We start from the raw sequence: 24,990 nt of genomic DNA, 5'->3' as shown, positions 1-24,990 counted from the left end.
GGATTTATTCCTACAAGTGAAAATGCTCAAAAGATAGGAATATTTAACATTTTAATAGATATTATAAATTGCCTTTCATAACAATTTTTTACCCATTTTGTTAATCTGACAGGCAAAAAAAATCTCATTTTTAGTTTGAATTTATTTATGAAGGCTAGGTATCATTTTATATGTTTATTTGTCGATTGTATTTCTTCTGAACAGCCTTTTTATAGATTGTTGTTGTTGTCCTTATAGCCCTTATTCTGTTACATTCAGTTATTAATACATGTTGAAAATATTTCCTCCAAGGCTATTGTCTTTTCAGTTATAGTATCTTTTGGTCTATGTAACTCTTCGGATATGGAAATTAAAAATTTTTATGTATACCAACCTAGCTTGCTTTTTAAGAAATTATTCATATATCATTATTTACTTTTCATGACATTAAACATTCCCTTATATTACCATTTCTATTGTCTCCATATTAGTTTTGTAGTGTACTTTGTCTTCTTAGATACTATTTCCAGTTTTTTCCTTCATGAACAACAGTAGGATGGACATCCTTAAAGTATTAACTTAGATTATACCTAGGTATCCTTTGGATCCATGCTTAGAAGTGGAATTGCAGTGATTAAAAAGTATAAAAAAATTTAAGGCTTGGGGCTTCCCTGGTGGCGCAGTGGTTGAGAGTCCGCCTGCCGATGCAGGGGACACAGGTTCGTGCCCCGGTCTGGGAAGATCCCAGATCCCACATGCCGCGGAGCGGCTAGGCCCGTGAACCATGGCTGCTGAGCCTGCACGTCCGGAGCCTGTGCTCCGCAACGGGAGAGGCCACAACAGTGAGAGGCCTGCGTACCGCAAAAAAAATTTAAGGCTTTTGGTACTTACTATGAAGTTGCCCTCTAGAAAAGCTGTATTAGTTCATTAGTTAGAAAACCTTAGGCTTTAAGAGTAATAACCCCAAAATTTAAACAGATGGATGCATGTTCCACTCCCCCCACATACTCATGCATTCCACTTTCTAGAGGTGTAACCACTGTTAATAGTCTATATATTCTTCCAAAACATGAACACACTACAAAGGATCCTAATGGTCAAGATGTTGCGTGTTTCTTTGTTCACACTTGTTTTCCTTTTCTCCTCTTGGCCTGGGTAGAACTCATTAACCCTTTAATGTTCATCTCCTCCCTCTTTTTCCCTCCCATTCTACTTTTGACCCTTAGAGTGAAGAGTTGTTGGATCAATGGATTCTCCCATTTTCTGGAGCATCGTCTCTCCCCTATGAGGCTCCTTGAGGGCAGGGACTGGTAAATACTAGACCACCTGTACTGTGCCTAGCATAGTCGTGCACTCAGGTCCCAGTAAAGACAACCTGAGTAAAGGCGACCAGGCCTGCATCAACTCTGACTCAGATGCTTCCTAGAGGTTCTCAAGTCTCCCTAGTTTTTACCTGAAGGGGTAGTTCCTCCTCCACCTGCACCTAGCAAGAGTTGGGGTGAGAATTGAGGTGCACAAGCATGGCTTCATGCTGACTGGCAGCTCTGCAAGAGGGCGGTAGGCTTGGGGTCCTGCTGTGTTTAAGCTCATTAGCTGTGTGACCTTGAGCAACTTTCCTGACCTGAGTGGCTTCTGCCTCTGTGGCTGTGAAGATTAGTTAGGGTAAGGCATGTAACGTCCAGAGTACTGTCTGGTGCACATGGTAAACACTCCATAAACGTCATCTACTGCTGCGCCCTCAAAGAGGGTGTTTTGGTAGACGCCCCAACCATGTTTATATACCAAAGGCAACTAGAGCGCCACACACCCCTCTTCCTGCAGTAGCCCTCCCAGCACTGATCCAGCTTCTTTCAGCATAGACCTCCACTCTACTCCAACAATCAGCATGTTTAATGGGCCCCCCCTGTGGCACTGTCCCCTGCCCCCTCTGAGGTTTGAATGCCGTGGGCTCGGACTCGATACAAGCATGTGAAATGGGGGTGGCCCCAGTTGCTTAGAATCTGGATCTTCACCTTGGGAAAGGCAGCTGGGGGGTCATTCTGGGGAGACAAATGGATCATGCCAAGGCCTGGTCTCCCAAGGACTGCCTTCCTCCCCAATATTCCTTCACTGTGAGACAAACATACCTCTAGGTGGAAAGTCTGAATCTCAGATTTCTCCACATCGAAGGTGAATTTCCCCAAGAAAACTTCAGTCTCATCATCAACCTGGAGGCCCTAGTAAGTGAAGAATGAGTGGAGGAACAGTGAGGCACAGGTGGAGGAGGGAGAGTAACTGTTTAGCACCAATTCTGTTCAGTATCTGTATGCATACTCTCATTTATTTTTTGGTGTTAGGATAGTATAGTGTGGAATGTGGGCTCAAAGAAATCAAGTTGCAAATTTTAGTTCGACCACTTGCACTTCATAGGTTGTTGTGTGGATGCAAGGATATATAATCCATGTAAAGTACTCTGCACAGAGTAAGCACTCAATAAACCATAACTAATATTTGAATATGGTTATAATTATAACCTGCAGCAGCCTTGAGAGGCAAGTGGTAGTATCTCCATTTTATGGATGAGCGAGCAAAGACTCAGTAGTCTCAGTTTTCATGACTGCCTTGTGCTCTTTAGGCAAAAATCCCCCACCTCCTTGGCCTCAGCCCCACTTACATAGACTGCGAAGTCACGCGGGGCGCTCTTGGCTCCCCGGGTGTGTGCCACGCTGGGCGGTGGATGCTGCAGAGTGACGTCGCTCAGCTGCACACGACCCGGCAACTGGATCACCACCTGGCCCTGGTCGCCCTCAAAAGCCCAGCAATTCCCAGGGAACACATCTGGCTGCAGGCGGGCAGACAGACACACAGTCCATCAGAACCACAGGACAGGTTGACCCCATCATGGGCCCCGCCCAGTCCTCCAACCCCAGCCCGGTGTCCACCCAGGGCCCCAGTACTTAGCAGGGCCAGGTCTCTCCAGTATCACGTTGTCCTCGGCCTCACCCAAAGCCTCACCCCAAACAAGCCAGGCCCTGCCTCCAGGACTTCTGCCCAGCAGGGGCCCGCCTGGCGCCACGCCCTCAGTTCAGTCAGGTCCCACCCCAGGGGAGCTGCGGGGGTCCTTTTCCCAGAGTCCCGCCCCGTTCAGCGATCTAGGTTCCAGGCCCACCTCCAGGATAACCATGGGCGGTCGCGCATAGTTCCAGAAGCTGAAGCGATTCCAGAAGTAGGCAGTGTTCGCATCCTCATAGTCGGGGGACGTCTTCTCTAGGTCGATGGAGGCTCCTGGAGCCGGGAGAAGCAAACACTCAGGGGCTCCTAGGCCTGACTGACAGCTGGGGCAGGGTCTGTTTGAGGTTGGTCTCCTGGAGCCAGTCATGTGCATAGTTCTGTCTGTGTCTCCGAGTCTTACCCACAGAGCTCAGCGCATAGTCGGGTTTCCGCACAAAGTCCTCACTCAGCCTCTGGAATACGAGTTTGGCCACTCTCTGAAAAGAGAGAGGGCGGGGCCTGGAGGGGCGGGGCTTGCGGGTAGCTTTTATAGTGGGTCAGAGTTCTCCGGGGATAGACTTTGTGGGCCCCGGGAGAAATTCCAAAGGCGGGGCTCTAGGCAGGGCCTTAAGGCTCAGGACCCAGGGAGCGGAGCTGCAAGGTGCGCCGGGACTGTGCAATGGGCAGAGCCACGGGGCCAGGCTCCTGGGGCTCGAGCTCCTGGACCTGGTTCTGAGAACAGGATGAGTCTGCGGGGCTCACCTCGCTGTTGGCTGCGCGAACGCTGGACACCTCCTTGTGGAGTTTAACCAGCTCAGCCCGGAGCTGCTGCAGCTGCTGCCCCTGGGAGCGCACACGCTCGTGGTATTCGCTGCAGACAGAAGGTTGGCACGGTGCAGTTGGCTCCCTGTCCCCCTGGACACTTCAGCACCTTTGAGGCCCCCAACTCCCCACCCCAGGTGCCCTCTCTCACCTTAGAGTCAGTATCTCCTTAGGTTCCTGTTGGAGGGAGGAGGGAGGGACAAAATACCGTGCTGCTGAGCTCCCACCCACCTCCGTTCCCACCTCAGTGTGGGAGGCCAGACTCAAAGGGCCTTGCTTCTGAGGACTGCCAACCCCTGCCCCCCTGCCCTGCCCTTCCAGGACCTCTCAGAGACAGACCCTCAAGCACCTCTGGGCACAATCCTTCAGAAATCTCCTGTTTATATCCAGCCTTTCCTTAGGGTTATAGCTTCCAGCACTGCCCTGCTCCCAGCGGCCCAGGGGACTCCACACAACCTGCAGGTTCACAGCCTGCCAACCACCCACCCCGGGACAGTCTCCCCGACTCACATTCTCCAAAGGAGGGGCCAGGTACCGGAGTCCCCACCAGAGTGCTGGAGAAAGAGGGGGCTGGTCTCAGGGGAAGAGAAGGGAGAGGGTTTCCCTGGCATAAAGGGGACAGTGGGGAGAGAAGAGGCTTGAAGGGGCTGAGTCTGAGGGGGGGACTAGAAGGCTCTGAAGGGGACTGTGAGGATCTGTGAGCCTCTGAAGAGACTGAGTGGGCTGAAGGGTACAGGAGAAAATGTACCACGTTTGCCTCCAAAGCAGCCAGGGCTAGGGCCTAGGGAATTCACCGCCCTCTCACCTGCCAGAAAGAGGCTCAGCAGTGACACAGCCGTGAGCAGGAAGCGGATGGAACAGACCTCCCTAAAGAACCGGAGGGAGGCTGAGGCCCCGATACCCTAGCGAACCCCACGGACCCCACCCCAGTGTCCTAGACCCAGCTCCTGTGAACACAGGTGTGAATCGGCTCAAGCCGCAGCGGGGTCTGGCCCTGCTCCCCACCCCCTCAAGGAGCAGCCCCTGGGGCTCCCCTTTCCTTCCCTCTGACCTGTACACACTGACCAGCACACCTCCTACCAGGGATAACAACACTCTCAGCACCTGGAAGAGTGGGCCTGAGGAGAAGAGAGGGGGCTCAGAGAAGGGACTAGGCTTAGGGAGGGGGAGAGGTGAGGGGCTCACAGAGCGTGGTGTTCGAGGTTCAGAAGGGGCTTAGGAAGGGGGCTCGGGGATAGGGACTCAGGAACAGCGGTGTGGGCTAGGAGAATTAGATGCGGGTGAGGAGAATGATTTGGATTCTCATTCTCAGGGCAGATGGATCGGGCTCAGAGAAAGAGCTGGAGAATCAGACACGGGCTGGGGGCTCAGAACTGAAAACAGGGCCCCAGAGGTGAGAAATGGAATTCGGAGAGGGGGGCCAGAGGGTCAGAGGGGATCTGGGCTGGCCTGGCCCGTACTCAGGAAGCTCTTGGACACTCGCGGGGGAGGTATCTCCTGCCTCAGATCCAGAGTCGAGAGGTCGAGCTGCTCCTCAGGGACACCGGGAGAGCCAGCCGGTTCTGCGGGAGCCCAAGGGGCTCCATTGAGGCCTTGCGCACCGCAGGCCCGCTGTTTCCCCGGCACCTGGCCGCGGGTTCCCCAGCCCAGAAGCAGAGCAGCCTCAGAGGCTTTGGTCCCAATGCAGCCGCATCCCGGGTCTCTCGCAGCACTCTGACGCCCCCGCGCCCAGAAAGCTCAGTCTAGCCGTGGTCCCACCTCCCAAACGGTGGCCCCGCCCCCAGCCTTAGGTCTTGATACGGCCCCATTTCCCTGGTAGCCAACTCATGCTAACACCGAGGCCGCGCCTCCTCAGTGGTGCCCAATCACAGGACTTTCCCCGCCCCTCCCCAGGACAGTCCACCACACCGAGGGCCCCCTTTGGGGCATCTTATCTAGTACCTCCTCTTTTCACCCTACAGGTCCCGCCCCTTAGGAGGCGCCCAGATAGTTTTATCCCGCTTCCGCGCCAAGCCCCACCCCTTAGGCCCCACCCACTCCCTCCTCTCACCCGGTTTCGACCCCGCCCGCACCCGAGGCCCCGCCCCTCACGGTTGCCGCGCCACAGGCGGTCGGCCCACTGTGGCTCCGAGGCGCCGGCTTCAGCCGAGAGCTTTCAGCCCTTGTGGTTCTTCCGGGCACTCCAGCGCTCATGGCGGGCTCACCGCAGCTAGAGCCCCGGGCTCTTCTGCCCTCGGGCTCCCCGGGCTCCGGCCCAGCTGACCGGTGCCCGCAGCTGTCCCCCGAGGTGACGCTCATAGAGCTGTTGCTGTTGTCGCTGTAGAAGTTGGGCGTGTGCTTGTGCGGGAACGCGGCAGAGCCCGGGCGGGGGCTTCGCTGCATCCTGACCCCGGGCTGCCCCCCTCACGGACGCCAAAATCACCGCCTGAGCCGCCAAGGCCCTCGGCCCTCCCTCAGCAGGTGCGCGCCGCCTGTACCCCAAGGACTCTGCGTGCAGCCAGCGTGCCCGGCGGCCTGACCCAACCCTCTCGCCTATATCTGGGCCTGGCTGCTGACCTCATAGAGGAGACCAGGGTCTCCGCCGAACGCTCTGGTGTGGAGTCACAGAGCTAGTCGTGACGTCACTGGGGAGCCTTGGCAGTGTCTCTTATTCTTTCCCAGAGTTAAAGCAAGCAGTGACATCACAGCACTTCCCAGAACACCCCGTCCAAAACTACACTCTGCGTAAAAGAATTTCTGTCCCCCTTCCTGCTTTGTTTTTCTTCTTAGCACTTATTACTGACATGCTATGTGTTTTCTTTTTCTTTCTTCCTTCCTTCCTTCCTTCCTTCCTTCCTCTTTCTTTCTTTCTTTCTTTCTTTCTTTCTTTCTTTCTTTCTTTCTTTCTTTCTTTTTTCTTTCCTTTCTTCCTCTCTTTCCATAACTGTTACTCCCAGTACAGCAGTAAACTTTATGAAGGCAGGGATTTTTGTTTTGTTCACTACTGTATCCTCCAGCGCCTAGATAGGCCTAGCATGTAGTAGGTGCTCAAATATCTGTGAATGAATAAATGTTAAGGAGCAAGGGATCACCCACAGCACTTCTCAATAAAGTCTTTTTAGTTTCTTAGTCTCTTTTGCTCTACAACCCATCAGGCCCCTCCTCTCATCCTAGTCATTAGGCCAGAGAACTCTGACCTCAGGGATCTGTGGGTTCCTCTCCCAGACCCATATTCACCAGGGGTCTGTGGGGTGAGAATTCAGTACCCACCAATCTCCATACCCACAATCAGACCATCTGAGTCACCTAGAAGGGAATGAGGAATCACACATGATCACAGCCAAGAGACCAGATGTTCCCAAACTCCTGCTGTGCAACAGGACAGTACCAGTGCAGCTTATAGAAATTCAGGTTCCCAGGCACACCTTGAGATATTACCTTAGCATTTCTAGAGTGGGTGCAGGAATTTTCATGTATATTTTTTTAAAGATTTATTTATTATTTATATATTTTATTTATTTTGGGATGTGTCAGGTCTCAGTTGTGGCATACAGGCTCTTCCTTGTGGTGCGCGGGCTCCCCTCTAGTTGTGGTACGAGGGTTTTCTCTTCTCTAGTTGAGGCTCGCGAGCTTAGTAGTTGTGGCATGTGGGCTTAATTGCCCGGAGGCATGTGGGATCTTAGTTCCCCGACCAGGCATCGAACCCACATCCCCTGCATTGTAAGGTGGATTCTTTACCACTGGACCACCAGGGAAGTCCCAGAATATGCATTTTTTTAAAATTAATTATTTATTTTTGGCTGCGTTGGGTCTTTGTTGCTGCACACGGGCTTTCTTTTTTCTAGTTGCAGCGAGCGGGGGCTACTCTTCATTGCGGTGCGCAGGCCTCTCATTGCGGTGGCTTCTCTCGTTGCGGAGCACGAGCTCTAGGCGCGCGGGCTTCATTAGTTGTGGCACGTGGGCTCAGTAGTTGTGGCTCACGGGCTCTAGAGCACAGGTTCAGTAGTTGTGGCACACAGGCTTAGTTGCTCTGCGGCATGTGGGATCTTCCCAGACCAGGGCTCGAACCCACGTCCCCTGCATTGGCAGGTGGATTCTTAACCACTGTGCCACCAGGGAAGCCCGAAATGTGCATTTTTAACAGCCACATGTGTGATCCTGATTAGGGACCATACTTTGAAAAGCAGTGCAGTTTATCCTGTGCATATTACACAGCTAGACAAATAGGTCCAGAGAGGGGAAAGGATTTTCCTGAGACCAAAGATTAGAATTCCAAAATCCTGCCCTGGAGTTCAGTACTCACCAGTAAACCACCAGTAAACCCCAAACGAAGGACCTCTAGCTTTTGGTTAAGAAGTGTTTTGAACACCTGCTATGTACAAGCTAGGGACACACATTCAGTCACTCATTAATTCAATAAATGTGTTGAGTGCCTCCATGCTAATGCTGGGAGCTAGGGGATTCATTTATTAATACATCCATTTGGGCCGTGTTTTGAGGGTTTGCAATGTGCCAGACCCTGAGGACAGTGAAGTGAACAAGGAACAACATGAGGTCCCATGTCCTTGAGTCCTCACAGGCTAGCAGAGACCAGCCTGGGGTCTGGCCCTCTCCCCTTGCCTCCATCCCCACCCTGTCGCAGCTCCCACCCTACAAGGAAGCAGGAAGGAGGCTGAAGCTGGTGCAGGCAGGGAGGACTGAGCTGACCACAGGGACCTTACCCCTATCTCTCTGTCTTCCCACTTCCTCCCTACCCGTGACCCCCAGGCCTGCTGATTTTGTGTTTGACTAAAGGGCAGGGATTGCTGAACCTGCTGGGTGAGTCCAGTGAGTCAGAGGCATTCAGGTGGGTGGGCAGGTGGGCAGGAGGGCAAGCAGGCAGAGGCAGAGCCATTGGCCCTGGGACAATGGCTCTGACCGTGTGTGTGCGGTGACTGACAGGGCTGCCGGGCACCTATGACCTACAGGTGAGGCTCAGCTCTCGAGGTGAGGTTTGCAGGGGTGCTCTGAGAATTTTTGGAACTGGAGAGCTCCAGTTCCTCCATTCCCCAGGCCCCCCACCCCGTCCCTAGGCATCTCTACAGCCTGTCCCCTTTCTCCCCAAGTCCAATGTCTCCAGCTCTCTGCTTCCCTCCCTCCCTATCTTCTATGTCTCTTTAAGGGTGAGTCCAGGGGGATTAGACCCTGGGCCAAGAGTGAATGGAGGGATGATTTTTTTGTGTGTGTGGGGAGGAGCTGATAAATGACTAGATTCAATTCTGAGCAGGTTTTATCCAGGAGAATTCACTGTGGTCAAGAAGCAGATATCGGTGAGGTCAGTGGGGTTGGATTCTGGATGGGGAGAAGCTGATCTGTGCCCCATACGAGTCCATCCTTGGTTTGGGAGGTTTATTCCTGGCTTTGGGAGGTATAGTCTCAGGAGGTGGGGTTGATTTCCGGCTAAAGAGGTTAGACTCAGTTTGGGCAAGTCAGAATCAAGACTGGGGGGGATTAGTTCTTGATTGGTAGTTAGCCCCAGATCAGCGCTAGTTTAGGAGGGTTGGTTCCAGGTTTAGGAGATCAGTCATAGAGTTAGCTCTCAGTTTTTAGGGCTGGCTCCTATTTCACACTCTGGATTAGGGGTCAGTGTCAGCCCAGCATTGGGTGTCACAAGGTTCCTCCAATTCCCAGCTGTTCCGTTGGCCACACTATGAGGCTCCACTGGCTGGGGAGTGACTGTCTGTACAGGTGGTCAACTGCAGCCTTGTGTTCAGCCCCAGGTGAGCAGGCCTGGGGAGCCAAGGATGCAAGTAGGGGTAGGGGGTGGCTTGCGACCATTCTCCTGGGTCATTCTTCTGCTTCATGCCACACCCCCAGGTCTCTGGGGACGCTGGTGATATCCCTGCAGCAGCTACAGACTGCAGGGCATTTGGTGCTTCAGGAGGCCCTAGTGGATGAGAATCTGCGCGTGTCCCCAGTGAGTTCCGTCAGCCCCCAGCCTGCCACCCCTAAGCCTGAGTGTCCCTCTAGACAGAGTGTTCCGTTTCTCCGGGGGGAAACCCAGACCCAGACAGGAGTGGTAACAAGGCCCCTGAGCCAGGGCGCCTTTCATTACAGCCCCCAGGCCAAGATTCGGGTTCAGCTCTGAGGGCCAGAGTTGTGTGGCAAGGGAAGATAAGGAGCTCCGTGCTGCTCCCTGACCCTGTACCAGGCGCAGCTGCTGTAGGGGACAAAGATGAACCTGGCTGGATTCTCCTGGTGTTTCATGGAGGGGCAGTAGAGCCTGGTAGAAATGAACCTGGGTTCAAATCTCTAGTCCACCACTTCCCAGCTGAGAACTTGGACAAGTTATTCAGCTTATCTAGGTTGTTTCCTCACTTACCTTATGTGGAGTTGTACAAAATGTCCAGCTTTTCATTCAGTCTGTTGTCATTCGCTGAGCTCTGATTATAAGCTCTGATTATAAGCCAAGTGCAGTGCTGAGCAATGACGATTGAGTGGTGAACAAAACCAGATAAGGACTTGCCCTCTTAGAGCTCCGTATCTGAAGAGAGAGGCAAACATTAAACAAATATTCACACAAATAAATGTAAAATTGACACCGATTGGTGTTACAAAAGAGCTGGTAGGGGGCTGGGAGAATGTATAACAGAGGGATGTGACCTATTTGGGGTTCAGAAAAGGTTCCCTGAGGAAGTAGTGTTTGAGCTTGGAATTGAAGGATACGATAGGTGATAGGGTAGGGAGGAGAGAATGTTGCAGGTGGAAGAACCAGCATATGCAAAAGCCCAGCGCCCTGAGAGGGCATAACCAGGGTGCAGGGCAGGAGCAGACCCCATAAGGGATGGGACTGGAAATGTTGGCAGGGGCCAGATCACGCAGAGCTGTGAAGGCCACACTAATGGATTTCCAAGAGCGATGAGAGAATTTTGGAATTGTGTTGGCCCCCTTAAAGAGGTTACTTGCATCAGGTAAGCTCTTGATAGCTTATGTTTTTTTTTTGTTTTTTTTTTTGTGGTACGTGGGCCTCTCCTGCTGCGGAGCACAGGCTCCAGACGCGCAGACTCAGCGGCCATGGCTCACGGGCCCAGCCGCTTCGCGGCATGTGGGATCTTCCCGGACCGGGGCACGAACCCATGTCCCCTGCATCGGCAGGCGAGGTCTCAACCACTGCGCCACCAGGGAAACCCTTGATAGCTTATGAGTACTCACTCTTATTAATGATCATAGAGGAACCACAAGTCATCAGAGATGCAGGCCAGGAGGGTCTCTGTTTATAGGTGGAGTAAAAGGCATTGTCTTTGGGCTTTTCTTAGTATCAGGGTAGTTTGAGGGGCCCAAGGCCTACTGTGTATCTGGTTTTAGGTCCAGGTGGAATTTGACCTGAAGTACCAGCCCCCAGAGGGTGAAACTGGAGCCTGGGCAGAAGAGGACTTTGGAGCACCCATTCGGGACAGGTAACCCTCCCACCCACCTAACCAAGGCCCAGGCAGGCTTTGGTAAGAGAGAAGTGGTACCCAATTCCACTGTGGATCTGCTGGATATGGTGACCCTTGGACCCGTGCTGCCCAGGTTGTAGCTCTGTAGTCAGGCATGGCCCTCTCCTGTCATTTCTCCTTCTCCCAGCTCAGAGCTGATCATTCCCAATGTGGGCTTCCAGGAGCTGGAGTAAGTATGTGGGGATGACCTGGGATTACAGGGTCGGTCTTGGGATTGGGAGCCAGTGATGTGGGGTCAGTCCCTGGGTCTGGGATCAGTACTGGACCAATTCCAGGGTGAGAAGTCAGTCTTAGAATCAGGGGTCAATCCTGGAACTAGAGGTTTCCCAGGTTAGGGGGTCAGACCAAGGGGCAGGGGTGGGTCCTAGAGTCAGGGAAGTCAGAGATGGGTGCCCAGAGATGGGTGATAAGTCCAAGACATGTTCCTTGATGGCCTTTCCTGTGAGGCCTGGGGAGGCCCGGCTGGAGCGGTGGGCAGTGGCATTGGGCCGCAGGCTAGCTTGAGGAGTAGGTCAGCAGGGCGATGAGGACAACAAGCTGGAGCTGGAGCTGGATGACAAGCCTGATGTGGAGCTTTCTGGCGTCGCGTTCAGCCCCCTCAAGAGGTAACTTGTACCCACTGAGCACCTGCTCCCATAGCCTAGCAGTGTGTCAACCTCACTTGCTCATACATGCAGGCCTGTGCCTGTCCACCCTCACAAACACATGGTCTCAGGGTATGGGTGGGGGAGTGGATATCCTGGGGTCAAGGGTCATTCATTCCTAGGCATAGACACTGCTACATTCACACACAGTTACACTGGCTCACACATGGCCTCTGGAACCCATGAAAGTGATGAAATCCTGTTGAGGGCAAGGAATGTTGCCTCCTTTGTTCACTGCAGTGTTCCGGTGCCTAGAACAGTGTTGGTACATAGAAGGTGCTCATTCAATCTTTGTTGAATGAATGCATGGTTTTAGGGCTCCAGGAATGAGTCAAATTCTGAGTGTAGGACTGAGATGGAGGCAAGATAAGGCTAGAAGGACTCAGAATCTTCAGAGGGAGAGATCTTATCGCCAGCGCCAAGCAAGGGTGTGTGTGTGGACGGCGGGGTGGAGAGGAGGAAGTGAAGTGAGAGCTGACTGTAAGCCTCTCCGCCGCCGAGCTCGGGGCCTGGCCCGCGGGGATCCCTTCCAGGTATCCAGGGCCCAGATCTTCCAGGTACCGCTCCCCCTCCAGGCCTGAACCCTTGGGGAATACCACCCGCCCCCCACACCCGTTCTTCCCTCGTACCAAGGCAGGCTTAGCTTCCTTTTCTCCTCCTTCCCCATCCTTTAGGTGGGGGTCACGGTGCTGGAGGCCCGGAAGCTGGTGGGAGTCAACATTAATCCCTATGTGGCCGTGCGCGTTGGGGAGCAACGCCGAGTGACCGCCACGCAGCGCGGGACAAATTGCCCCTTCTTCAACAAGTGGGTGCAACCAAGGAAGGGGGAGCCTGAGGGAATGGGCGGGACCCAGGATAAGAACTGTGTGGAGGGGGCGTAGCCTAGGTGGAAGCGAGCCTATTGGCGGGCCTGAAGCTAAGGGCTCTTTGCGGGAAAGGGTGCAAAGAGGTGTGGTCTCCGAGTTGCGGGCGGTGGTGGTGAGTAAGGGTGGGGAAGGAGAGCGTTCTCTTTGCCAGAGGCAGGGACCACCTGGCGTGAACCCTTCATGTATAACCTTCTCTCACTTCTCTCGCTTCCCCACTTCAACCCAGTACTTCTTGTTTGAATTTCATGAGACCCGGCTTCACCTCCAGGACTTGCTGCTGGAGATCACGGTGAGGTGGGTAGGGGTGAGAGGTTTCCATCAGAGAAGGGGAGATGCCGAAGCTCCAGGACTAACGCCACCTTTCCCCAGGCTTTCCATTCGTAGACCCTCCCCTTTATGGCCACCCGGATAGGCACCTTCAGGATGGACCTGGGCATTATCTTCGACCAGCCAGGTACTGAACCCTCCCCTCACTGAGACTCCTCTGCACGGACAAGGGAAGCTGAACCTCTGGGCCCTGAGCCCAGTGTACTAACTTGTGAGACAGCAATCTCTTCCGACGTCTGACCTCCACGCACTGCCGTTCCTCCTTCCTGAGCTGGACTTGAACCCCGGCCGTTGTCCAGCACTCGGATCGCAGCCCCACGACCACCCTGCGCATCTCACCGGTCTCCCCTGACCCCTGGTCTGCTCCTCCGTCCCCATATGGCCACTTCTATCAGAGATGGGCTTCTCTGCACGACTCCCGGGATACACGCTCCGGGACCAAAGGGTTCGTCAAGGTCACTTTGTCCGTGAGGGCGCGTGGGGACCCGGCCCCTCCGCTGCCACCCCCGGGCCCTGGCCACAGTTCGGACATCGAGAAGTGAGCTGGGGTGAGATGGGGAGGGGAGACTAGGACGGGGCGTGGCCTCCGGGATGCGGAGACGGGGAGGGGCCGAGCCTCGGGCTTCTGGGACCCTCAGCGCCCGGCTCCGTTAGGAACCTGCTGCTGCCGCGTCGGGTGGCAGCGGAGAGGCCGTGGGCGCGGCTGCGAGTGCGTGTGTACCGCGCCGAGGGGCTTCCGGCGCTGCGCCCCGGCCTGCTGGGCAGCCTGGTCTGCGCCCTGCACGACCAGCGCGTCCTCATGGACCCCTATGTGCGGGTGTCTTTCCTGGGGCAGCAGGTAAGTCCCTCCCGTCCTCACTCGGCGGAAGCCTAGGCCCTGATCCGCGCTGACCCCTCTCCGCCTGTCTTCGCCGCCGCGCTCAGGGCGAGACGTCGTTGCGCGGCGAGGCGACGGCGCCCGAGTGGAACGAGCAGCTGAGCTTCGTGGAGCTCTTGCCGCCGCTGATGCGCCGCCTTCGTCTGCAGCTACGGGACGACGCGCCCCTGGTCGATGTGGCCCCTCGCCACGCACTTGCTGGACCTGAGGCAGATCTCGCATCCGGGCGGGGCGGGTGAGCGCATCTGGCCGACGCGTGCAGCCTCTGCCTGGGCCCTCTCTGCCCTGGGTCCCGCCCCCGACTGCAAACCCCATCCTCGCGACCTAGCTCCGCTTAGAAAGGTGCGGAGCCAGCAGAGGGCTTGAAAAACTGAACAGAGAACAAGTTGGAGTCAAAGGGTGGGGCCAAGAGGTGCAGTTGTGAGTGGGCGGGGCCTCGGGATGAGGGTGGGGTGTAAAAGAGGTCGGAGTCTGATCTTCTCACCTGGTGCCGCAGGACCGGGGGCTGCAGGAGGTTGAAAGTCTGAAGCGCAACCCCACTTCCGGAACCTGCACACGGCTGAAGCAGGCACTGGAAGAGCTGGTGGCTGGGAGCAGGTGAGCTGAGAGCCTCCCCCTCCTTGCTGCCAACTCCAGGGTGAGGGAAACTCATGATGGCTGTCTGGACCCAAGGGCTCTGGAAACTGCGTTTGCTCAGCACTGTACAGAAGAATGAGTAGATGATTGTTGAGGGAACTTGATAGAAATTATTGGGGGTTAGGCCACTCCCCTCCAATAAACTCCCTTTGCCGAGCTCCTATAGGCTTACGCATTTCCCCCTCTCCTCAGATTCCCCTGCTCTGTTCCTCCACACTCCTTCCAGCTAATGACTTCCTTTCCTACTTCATGGAGAAAATAGAAGCCTCACCTTCCTCCATCCAGTCTACTGCCTTGCCAGCTTCTGCAACCATCGGCTCTCCTTCTTTTCCTGCTACAGCAGAGGAGGTGACCTCCTCCCAAAGCCACAGCTGTGATCCTGATTTCATCTCCTCTCACCTACTGGAAGAATTAGCTCTGCAATTGTCCACTTTCTCTCCTGCAGCATCAACTGGTCCCTAGTTACCAGGTCATTACTATAACCACACATATTTGTTCTAGTCACTTCCATCTTTGACCTTCACTGCCCTGGATTCCATAACCTGCTCCAGGTACTTCAGTGTTTTTCTGATCCTCTTCTCAAAAGCATTGTTTATCCATTTACTCACTAATATTTATAAGACTGACTATGCCAGACACTGTTTTAGGCACAAGAATAACAGTGAATAAGCATTCTTGTCCACAAAGATTTCTGGAACTTACATTCTTGTGGGGGTGGAGGCTGAATGGAGACACAGATCATAAACATGTAAACAACAAGGCAGAAATATAAGAAGTATGATAAGGATAGTGTTAGGGAGAAAATAAAGCAAGGAAGTATTTCAGAGAGACATTGCAATTTTAGAAAAGGTGGCAAGGGGAGGCCATGGTGATGTTGACATTAAGAAGATGAAGGAGCAAGCCATGTCTGTAAGGGTGTTCCAGGCAGCAAGGACAGCATGTGCAAAGGCCCTGAGGTGAAGCATGCCTGGTGTGTTTGAGGAAGAGCAAGGGACCAGTGTGAGTGCAGCAGAGTGAACAGAGTAGCTGAGGCTGGAGGGTGTGGGGGGAAAGGAGGATGATAGTGGGGAGAGGCATGTGTGAGTCACGTAGGCCATTGTAGCGGCCTTGGCTTCTTCTTTGAGTGAAATGAGGAGCCACTGAAGGTTTTGAAAAGAGAAGGGATATGCTCTAATTTATCCTTACAAAGGATCAGTGTGGGAGGGATGATATGAGAGGAAGCAGAGAGAGTACTATAGAGGGCATTGTAATAATTCAGGTGACCAATAATGATGAAATGAATCTAGGGTGGTTGCAGTGGATACAGGGTGACGGGAATGAATTCAAGAGCAGTTGAGACTTTGGAAGTGACACCTCAGGACTGGCTAATGAATAGGCTTAGGGGAGGAGGAAAATGTGCAGAGAAGAGTCATGAATGACTCCCAAGATTTTGACTTGCACAGCTATGTAGATGGTGCTATTTCCTGAGCTATGGAAAACAAGAGAAGGAGAAGTTCTGATGGGAGTGGAGGGGATATCAGAAGCCCCTTTTTGGACATGTTAACTTTTTTTTTTTTTAATTTATTTTTATTTTTGGCTGCCTTGGGTCTTTGTTGCTGCGCGCAGGCTTTTCTCTAGTCGCGGCAAGCGGAGGCTACTCTTTGTTGCGGTTCCCGGGCTTCTCATTGGGTGGCTTCTCTTGCTGCAGAGCACGGGCTCTAGGCACGCGGGCTTCAGTAGTTGTGGCACTCAGGCTCAGTAGTTGTGGCTCACGGACTCTAGAGCACAGGCTCCGTAGTTGTGGTGCATGGGCTTAGTTCTTCTGCGGCATGTGGGATCTGCTCGGACTAGGGCTCGAACCCATGTCCCCTGCACTGACAGGCGGATTCTTAACCACTGAGCCACCAGGGAAGTCCCTGGACATGTTAACTTTGAGATATATGCTTGTTAGACTTCTAAATGGATATGTCTGCCAGGCTGTTAGCTATAGGAGTTGAGCTCTGGGGAGAGTTCAGGGCTAGAAATGTAAAATTGCGGGGTGTTAATATGTAGATGGGATTGGATAAGATCACCTAGGGAACAAAAAAAAAAAAAGGAAAAATCTGGACTTCCTTCCTTGGTGGTCCAGTGGTTAAGATTCTGCACTTCCAAGGCAGGGGGCCTGGATTCGATCCCTGGTCCACATGCTGCTCGGCGAGGCCAAAAAAACCCCAAACAAGCAAACAAATCTAAGGATCTGGCAAGCTCCAGCATTTAGAGGGAGGGTCAAAGAGGAGGGCTCAGCCAAGGACTTGGTTGTTGGTCACTTTTCTGTCCTCATCTTACTCAACCTTTCAGTATCAGTGGACACAGTTGACCCCACCCTCCTTCTTGAAAGACTCTGGTGTTGATTTCCATACCCTTGGTTTTCCTTCGGCTTCCCTGGCCATTCCTTCTCATCTCTTTTGCTCGCTCTCTATCTTCTTTACCTCTGAGTGTTCCAAATGTTCATATGGGTATGTCTTAGGGCTTCACTGTAAGGCTCTCTTCTCTGTCTACATTCTCTATGTCTCCAAAAGAGCAACAAACTTTAATCCAATTTAATTCCTTGCTTGATTGTCTATAAGGTGCAATTAAACTCTTTCCATTTTCACTTTACTGAAATTATTTTATTACTAAAATTATTCTTTGTCAGGGAACTTTCAATGAAAGATCTGTTCAAATCATATTTCATCTTTTTAAAAAAACAGCATTATTATTTATTAAAAATTTTTTTTTTCTCTTTTGGCTGCATGGCATGCGGGATCTTAGTTCCCCAACCAGGGATTGAACCCGTGCCCCCTGCAGTGGAAGCACAGAGTCTTAACCACTGGACCGCCAAGGAAGTCCCTGTATTTCACTTCTTATAGCTTTATCCAGTGTGATCTGTGTGTGTGTGGGTGTGTGGGGGTGCTATTATTTCTACCGGATCTAATTTCCCTGAATCCAATTTTGTGGATCTAAATCTTGTCAAGAAGATTTTTTTTCTTCTGTCAATTTTTTTTTTTTTTTTTTTTTGCGGTACGCGGGCCTCTCACTGTTGCAGCCTCTCCCGTTGCGGAGAACCGGCTCCAGACGCGCAGGCTCAGCAGCCATGGCTCACGGGCCTAGCCACTCCGAGGCATGTGGGATCTTCCCGGACCCGGGCACGAACCCGTGTCCCCTGCATTGAGAGGCGGACTCTCAACCACTGCGCCACCAGGAAAGCCCCTCTTCTGTCAATTTTTAATCAATAGCAAATGTTAATAAGTGCAGTTTTATTTATTTATTTATATATCTGGCTGAGGTGGGTCTTAGTTGTGGCATGCAGGATCTTTGTTGCCGCGTGTGAGATCTTCGTTGTGGCATGCAGGATTTTTTTTTTTTTTTTTTTTTTAGTTGTGGCATGTGGGATCTTTAGTTGCGGCATGAGGGATCTAGTTCCCTGACCAGGGATCAAACCCGGGCCCTCTCTATTGGGAGCACAAAGTCTTAACCACTGGACTACCAGGGATGTCCCAATAAGTGCAGTTTTTTTTTTAATTGAGATATAATTTACATTTAAATAGGTGCAGTTTTGACTCTTGTCAGTTTTATTTTGTGTTATTTTATGTCAGATTATTTCTGCCAATAGAAGTCTTGGAGCAAAGAGCATTAGTAAGTTAAAAAGATAAGCTCTGGGAGCAGTATTAGGTGAAAAATCCTTGGAGTCACTTATTTTATATATTTTTGAAAATTTCCATAATAAAAAGTTAAGACATCATTAGGGGTCAAAAAGGGACCAAAATATCATGTTTCAAAAATCATTTTACTTTACCTGACAAATATTTTTTGAGCATCTATTAGGTGCCAGGCCCTGAGGTTATAGTGGTAATCAAAATGAAGTCCCCTCCATGCCTTACTTTCTTTTTTTTAATGTATTTTTAAAAATAAATTTATTTATTTTTATTTTTGGCTGCATTGGGTCTTCGTTACTGTGCACAGGCTTTCTCTAGTTGCGGTGAGTGGGGGCTACTCTTTGTTGCGGTATGCGGGCTTATTGTGGAGCATGGTCTCTAGGCTCATGGGCTCAGTGGTTGTGGCTCATGGGCTCTAGAGTGCATGCTCAGTAGTTGTAGCACATGGACTTAGTTGCTCTGCGGCATGTGGGATCTTCCCAGACTGGGACTCGAACCCGTGTCCCCTGCATTGGCAGGCAAATTCTTAACCACTGCGTCACCAGGGAAGCCCCATGCCTTACATTCTATTTGGAGAGATGGGTAAAGCAGAGTATGAGGGTGGAGAAAGTAGCAGGGACTGTTTAGAGGGGATGACCTGGGAAGGTCTGTGAAGCGATAACATTTGAGCAAAGACCTGAATGAAGAAGGGGAGAGTGAGCCATGGAAAGATCTAGGGGCCTGACATTCCAGCAGAGGGAGCAGCTAATACAAAGGTGCTGAGGCAGTAACGGGCTTGGCGTATTCAGGGAGCAGCAAAAAGGCCAGTGTGACTGTAGGGCTGTGTGTGAGGGGAGAGTAATATTTGGTGAAGACAGGGAGATAAAGAGAAACAGAGCATGTAGGGCCCTCTAGGCCATTTAAAGAATTTTATTTGGGGAGTTCCCTGGTGGCACAGTAGTTAAGAATCCACTTGCCAATGCAGGGGACACGTGTTCAAGCCCTAGTCTGGGAAGATCCCACATGCCATGGGGCAACTAAGCCCATGCACCACAACTACAGAGCCTGCGCTCTAGAGCCCCCGAGCCACAACTACTGAGCCCATGTGCCGCTGCTACTGAAACCTGTGCGCCTAGAGCCCGTACTCCTCAACAAGAGAAGCCACCGCAATGAGAAGCCCGCGCACCGCAATGAAGAGTATCCCCTCTCCCCGCAACTAAAGAAAGCCCGCGTGCAGCAATGAAGACCCAACGCAGCCAAAAATAAAATAAATAAATTTTTTAAAAAAAGGAATTTTATTTTATTTTTTGCGGTACACGGGCCTCTCACTGTTGTGGCCTCTCCCGTTGCGGAGCACAGGCTCCAGACGCGCAGGCTCAGCGGCCATGGCTCACGGGCCCAGCCGCTCCGTGGCATGTGGGATCTTCCCAGACCGGGACACGAACCCGTGTCCCCTGCCTCGGCAGGTGGACTCTCAACCACTGCGCCACCAGGGAAGCCCGGAATTTTATTTTTAACTCTGAGATGAGAAACTTCTGGAGAGAAGTGAAATGGTCTGGAAAGCATTGAAAAGCTCATTCTGGATGCTATATTGAGAATATTCCGTAGGAGAGAGGGTAAGAGTGGACGTGGTAAGAACAGCTAGGAGGGTGTTGCAATAATCCTGGTGAGAAGTGATGGGAGCTTGGACTAGGGTGGTCCTGGAAAAGGGGGAAAGTGGTCAGATTTTGAATATAGTTTGAAAGTAGAGCCTAAATGATGTGCTGATGGGATCGATGTGGAATGTGAGTGAAAGAAAGAGCAGTGAAGGATGACTTGGAAGTTTTGAAGTGAAGCAGGGTTTGCTTTCAAGGTGGGGGCCTGGGGCAGTCATTGGAACTCATGCACTTGGTTTGAGCATGTAATGTTTGAACTATCTTTGGTCAGTTTTGGAACTGTCAAGTACAGCCCATGTGAGCCTTTAACATGCATTTGAATCCTCCAGGTATAAAAATGCAGATTTCTGGTGCAGCAGGTCTGGGGTGAGGCTGAGATTCTACGTTTCTAAGTAGGTAATACCAATGCTGTTTGGCCTGGGCCACACTTTGAGTAGCCAGGGCAGTAAATAGTTAAATGCTAGTACATTCTGGGTCTCCAAAGTGAGGCTGGCCTTGATGAGTTGGGGAGTGGTTCAAATATAGAATCCATCCTTGGCTGAGGAAGGATGCCTCCTTGAGAACAAGACTGAGAGGAGCTGTGACGGAGGCTGGGCATGGGAGGCCTGCTCTGAGGGAGGTGGCCCCTAAGGGTCAGTGTTCTCTCCTTTGATTCCCACCTGCCACGCCCGCTACTGCTCTTGCAGACAGTTTTGCCACGATGATGAGCACAGGACAATGACTTGGCCCAACACGCTGGATCTATGCAGATGCCAAGGGAAACAGCTGGCGTTTAGCCTGGTACAGTCTGGGGGAGGGGGATCAGGGGCACCCAGCAGGGACCCTCCACTCATGTTCTCTTCCTGCCCTTTCAGAACCTGTTGGCAAAGCAAGGACTGCGGCTCCTTCGGGGCCTGAGACAGGGCAACGTGCAAGAGAAGGTGGCACTGGCCAAGAAGCTCCTGGTGAAACTACGCTTCCTGGCCCAGGAGGTAATGCCTCACCCACCCATTTCCCCACCCTGAATACCCTTTTTTCTAAGCCTACCAGAGGTCTTTGGGCAGGGGTGACCTAACATTTGTCCTGTGGATTGATACCAGGCCATGGGACCTGTTGCTCTGAGCATAGGACTAAGCTCCATTTGGAGTAGCTAAGGGTGACGATGTACATTGTAGGGCCCAGCAGGGATACAGGGAACATGCAAGATCTCTTTGGAAGAAGGTCTGAGAGTACATTTCCTTGGCATGACTTTCCTGGTTTGAAGCTCTGAACACAACACACGGGAAGGGTAAAGGAAGTTCACATTTACAGAAAGCTTCCTTGGCTAAGCATCTGCATGTATTACCTAGTGTGACTCAACAGCCTTGGGAAGATGTTACCCCATTTGACAGGTGCAGAAACTGAGGCTTAGAGAGGGAAAGTGACTGATCCACCATGTCATAGCTGGTTAAGTGTCAGAGCCAGAATTCAAAGCCAGTTCTGCCCCACTCTGAAGCTCAGTCATTCCCAAAGGCACAGAAAGTTTGGATCCCTGGGGCCAATATGTCCTCAGGGTCAAACACTGAGGAGTTTGGATATTGATCTCAGATCTCGAAGGGCACGTTGGAGTTTGGCAAGTATGAAAGAATGGACAGCATGTGCAAAGGCGCAGCTGGAAGGCAGAGTAGTGGAAGGAGATACAGAATAGAGACCTTATTAAAGTGAATTTTAGTGCAAAATTATTTTTTTTTTAATTTTTAGAAAAATTAATTAATTTTTGGCTGCATTGGGTCTTCGTTGCGGTGTGCAGGCTTCTTACTGTGGGGGCTTCTCTTGTTGCGGAGCATGGGCTCTAGGCACGCGGGCTCAGTAGCTGTGGCTCATGGGCTCCAGAGGGCAGGCTCAGTAGTTGTGGCACACGGGTTTAGTTGCTCCACAGCATGTGGAATCTTCCCAGACCAAGGCTCAAACCCGTGTCCCCTGCATTGGCAGGTGGATTCTTAACCACTCCTCCACCAGGGAGGTCCCAAAATTACTTTATTTATTTGGAATGAAAACCTTCTGTTGTCAGCTGACATTTAAAAACGTTTTCTGATTTAAATATGCCTCCTGAAATAATATAGGTTAGTTTCACTATTTTTCAAACTTTGTATAATACTGTTTATATTATTTTGCTTTTTTTAAAGCTTAGTATTATGTTTATTGTATGTAGCTGTAATTTGTCCATTTTCATTGCTGTATAATATTCCACTGTTTGACTATACTATAATTCACTTATCCATCCCACTACTGATGGATATGTGTATTGATTCCAACGCATGGTGATTAGAAACAATGTTTTCAAGACTATTTTTATACATGTCCTGGATGTAAGTGGAAGAGTCTCTAGGGCAGTGATTCTCAAACTTTTTTGGTCTCAGGACTCCTTTACAGCCTTAGAGTAATTACTGGGGACCCAAATGAGCTTTCGTTTATATAGATGTATCTACTGATATTCCCTATTATATAAACTAAAACTGAAAAAATTTAAAGCCATAGAAATAAAAAATTATTTATTAATTCATTTAAAATAACAATAGTAAACCTATTACATGTTTTTTTGTATATTTATATAGGGAAACATAAATATATTTTTAGAAAAATAAGTATAGGGGCTTCCCTGGTGGCACAGTGGTTGAGAGTCCGCCTGCCGATGCAGGGGACACAGGTTTGTGCCCCGGTCCGGGAAGATCCCACATGCCACGGAGCAGCTGGGCCCGTGAGCCATGGCCGCTGAGCCTGCGTGTCCGGAGCCTGTGCTCCGTAACGGGAGAGGCCATAACAGTGAGAGGCCCGCGTACCACAAAAAAAAAAAAAAAAAAAAGAAAAAAAAAAGAAAAATAAGTAAATTCTCCAAAACAAAAAATGTAGTGAGAACAACGATATTGCTTTACATTTTTTGCAAATATCTGGCAAAGAATTTTTATACTCTGTTATATTAAAATCCATTGGTCTGTCTTGCACTTTGAATGGATCTATTATCCTTGAATGACTTTGAATCATCATACATAGGTCATTTGGAAATTTGCTTCCCTGAATTATGCATACTTTCCAAATGTTCATGCATTTCATTATACAGTATTAAGAAATCACATTCGTTAATATAATCACAAATCTCATTAGAAAAATCTTTAAGTGTTGGGAAGCTGTCAAGCTTACAATGGCTGATACAAGAGATACTGTTTTTCCAAAATTGTAATTTTCCATTTTGTTTTGTTCTTAATCTTGGAGGAAAAGCTTTCATTCTTTCACTATTAAGTATGATGTTGGCTGTGGGTTTTTCATAAATGCCCTTTATCAGGTTGAGGACGTTAACTTCTGTTCTTAGTTTTCTGAGTATGTATTTTTTTTTATCATGAAAGGATGTTGAATTTTGTCAGATGCCTTTTCTGCATTAGTTGAGATACTCATTTGTGTTTTTTCCCTTTGTTCTATTATTGTGGTAAATTACATTGATTGATTTTCTTAGGTTGAACCTCTCTAGCATTCCTGAGATAAATCCCACTTGGTCATGGTATATAATCCATGTTGGATTCAGTTTGCCAATATTTTGTTCAGAACTTATTCCTAAGGGATATATCTATATTCATAAAGGATACTATTCTGTAATTTTCTTTTCTTATGGTGTCTTTGTGTGTTTTTCATATCAGGGTAACGCTGGCCTCACAGAATGAAATAGGAAGTGTTCCTTCCTTTTCTGTTTTTGGGAAGAGCTTGAGAAGTATTGGTGTTAATTCTTCTTTAAATGTTTGGTAGAATTCACCAGTGAAGCCATTTGGTCCTGAGCTTTTCTTTGTTGGGAGGTTTTTGATTACTAATTCAATCTCTTGTTTTGTCTGTTGAGATTTCTATTTCTCCTTGAGTCAGTTTAGATAAATTTTATGTTTCTAGGAATGTTCTCATGTTCATTTCTTTTTTAAAAAAAATTAATTTATTTATTTTTGGCCGTGTTGGGTCTTCGTTGCTGCATTGCTGTGCGTGGGCTTTCTTTTTTTTTTTTTTTTTTACATAAATGCCTTTATTCTACTTCTGGTACTCGTGGCAACTTTTTCCATCTGAAAGCTGCTCCCTGCACTTCTCGAAGCAGGAACATGAAAATGGATCAGAAGTTTCCAAACTTTTCATCATCAACCCAGTTCTAGAGGCTGGAAGTCTGGGGTCAAGGTGCCAGCGTGGTTGGGCTCTGGTGAGAGCTCTCTTCTTGGCTTGCAGATGGTTGCTTTCTTGTTGTGTCCTCACATAGCAGAGAAAGAGAAAGAGAAAGAGAAGAAAGAGGAAGAGGAAGAGGAGTAAGAGAGAAAAAGAGAGAGAGAGAGTGGGCTTTCTTTTTAGTTGCTGCGAGCGAGGCTACTCTTCGTTGCGGTGCGCAGGCTTCTCATTGCTGTGGCTTCTCTTGTTGCTGAGCATGGGGTCTAGGTGTGCGGCTTTCAGTAGCTGTGGCATGTGGGCTCAGTAGTTGTGGCTCGTGGGCTCTAGAGCACAGGCTCAGTAGTTGTGGCACACGGGCTTAGTTGCTCTGCGGCATGTGGCATCTCCCCGGACCAGGGCTCAAACCCGTGTATCCTGCAATGGCAGGCGGATTCTTAACCACTGCGCCACCAGGGAAGCCCCTCATGTTCATTTCTGATTTTAGGTATTTGTATCTTGTCTCTTTTATTCTTTGTCAGTCTAGCTAAAGGCTCATCAATTTTGTTGATTTTTCCAAAGAACCAACTTCTGGTTTCATTGATTCTTTTGTTTTTCTATTCTCTAGTTTATTTTTCTCCAATCTAATCTTTATTTACTTCCTTCTGCTAGCTTTGGGTTGAGTTTTCTCTTCTTTTTCTAATTCCTCAGGGTATATAGTTTGGTTATTGACTTGAGATCTTTCTCTTCTTTTTTTTTTTATAAATTTATTTATTTATTTGTTTTTATTTTTGGCTGTGTTGGGTCTTGGTTGCTGCGCATGGGCTTTCTCTAGTTGAGGCAAGCGGGGGCTACTCTTTGTTGCAGTAGGTGGACTTCTCTTTGTCGTGGCTTCTCTTGTTGTAGAGCACGGGCTCTAGAGCGCAGGCTCAGTAGTTGTGGCGCATGGGCTTATTTGCTCTGCGACATGTGGGATCTTCCTGGGCTAGAGATCGAACCTGTG

General features: G+C 50.4%; 1 protein-coding gene and 1 pseudogene across 1 annotated transcript; one reads left to right on the top strand and one right to left on the bottom strand.

The window, feature by feature from the left end:
* Positions 1 to 1,868: 1,868 nt before the first annotated feature.
* On the bottom strand, positions 1,869 to 6,153 carry SPAG4 (sperm associated antigen 4). Its single transcript, XM_065893457.1, has 12 exons — positions 5,844 to 6,153; positions 5,232 to 5,333; positions 4,823 to 4,889; positions 4,577 to 4,638; positions 4,282 to 4,325; positions 3,923 to 3,948; positions 3,712 to 3,820; positions 3,371 to 3,446; positions 3,128 to 3,243; positions 2,633 to 2,800; positions 2,106 to 2,195; positions 1,869 to 2,018 (listed from the first exon to the last, which is right to left on the bottom strand). Exons 1-12 carry the CDS (start codon positions 6,151 to 6,153, stop codon positions 1,869 to 1,871), a joined length of 1,320 nt encoding a protein of 439 aa, XP_065749529.1.
* A 2,553-nt stretch (positions 6,154 to 8,706) lies between these two features.
* The window catches only part of LOC136135411 (fer-1-like protein 4), a 47,959-nt pseudogene continuing 31,675 nt past the window's right edge, over positions 8,707 to 24,990 (top strand).

Source organism: Phocoena phocoena, chromosome 15 (assembly GCF_963924675.1).
Source record: "Phocoena phocoena chromosome 15, mPhoPho1.1, whole genome shotgun sequence".
Taxonomy (NCBI): Eukaryota; Metazoa; Chordata; class Mammalia; order Artiodactyla; family Phocoenidae; genus Phocoena; species Phocoena phocoena.
Note: the sequence above shows the minus strand (reverse complement) of the source record. Positions and strands in the feature narration are given on the sequence as shown.

What these genes read in the sequence shown, in the direction of transcription:
- SPAG4 (XM_065893457.1), bottom strand. Translation starts at nt 6,153, where the DNA reads ATGCAGCGAAGCCCCCGCCCGGGCTCTGCCGCGTTCCCGCACAAGCAC. An exon ending in GTGCTGGTCAGTGTGTACAG is followed by an intron (nt 4,639 to 4,822) that starts GTCAGAGGGAAG and finishes CCGGTTCTTTAG; the next exon opens with GGAGGTCTGTTCCATCCGCT. An exon ending in TTCGCGCAGCCAACAGCGAG is followed by an intron (nt 3,447 to 3,711) that starts GTGAGCCCCGCA and finishes CTCTCTTTTCAG; the next exon opens with AGAGTGGCCAAACTCGTATT.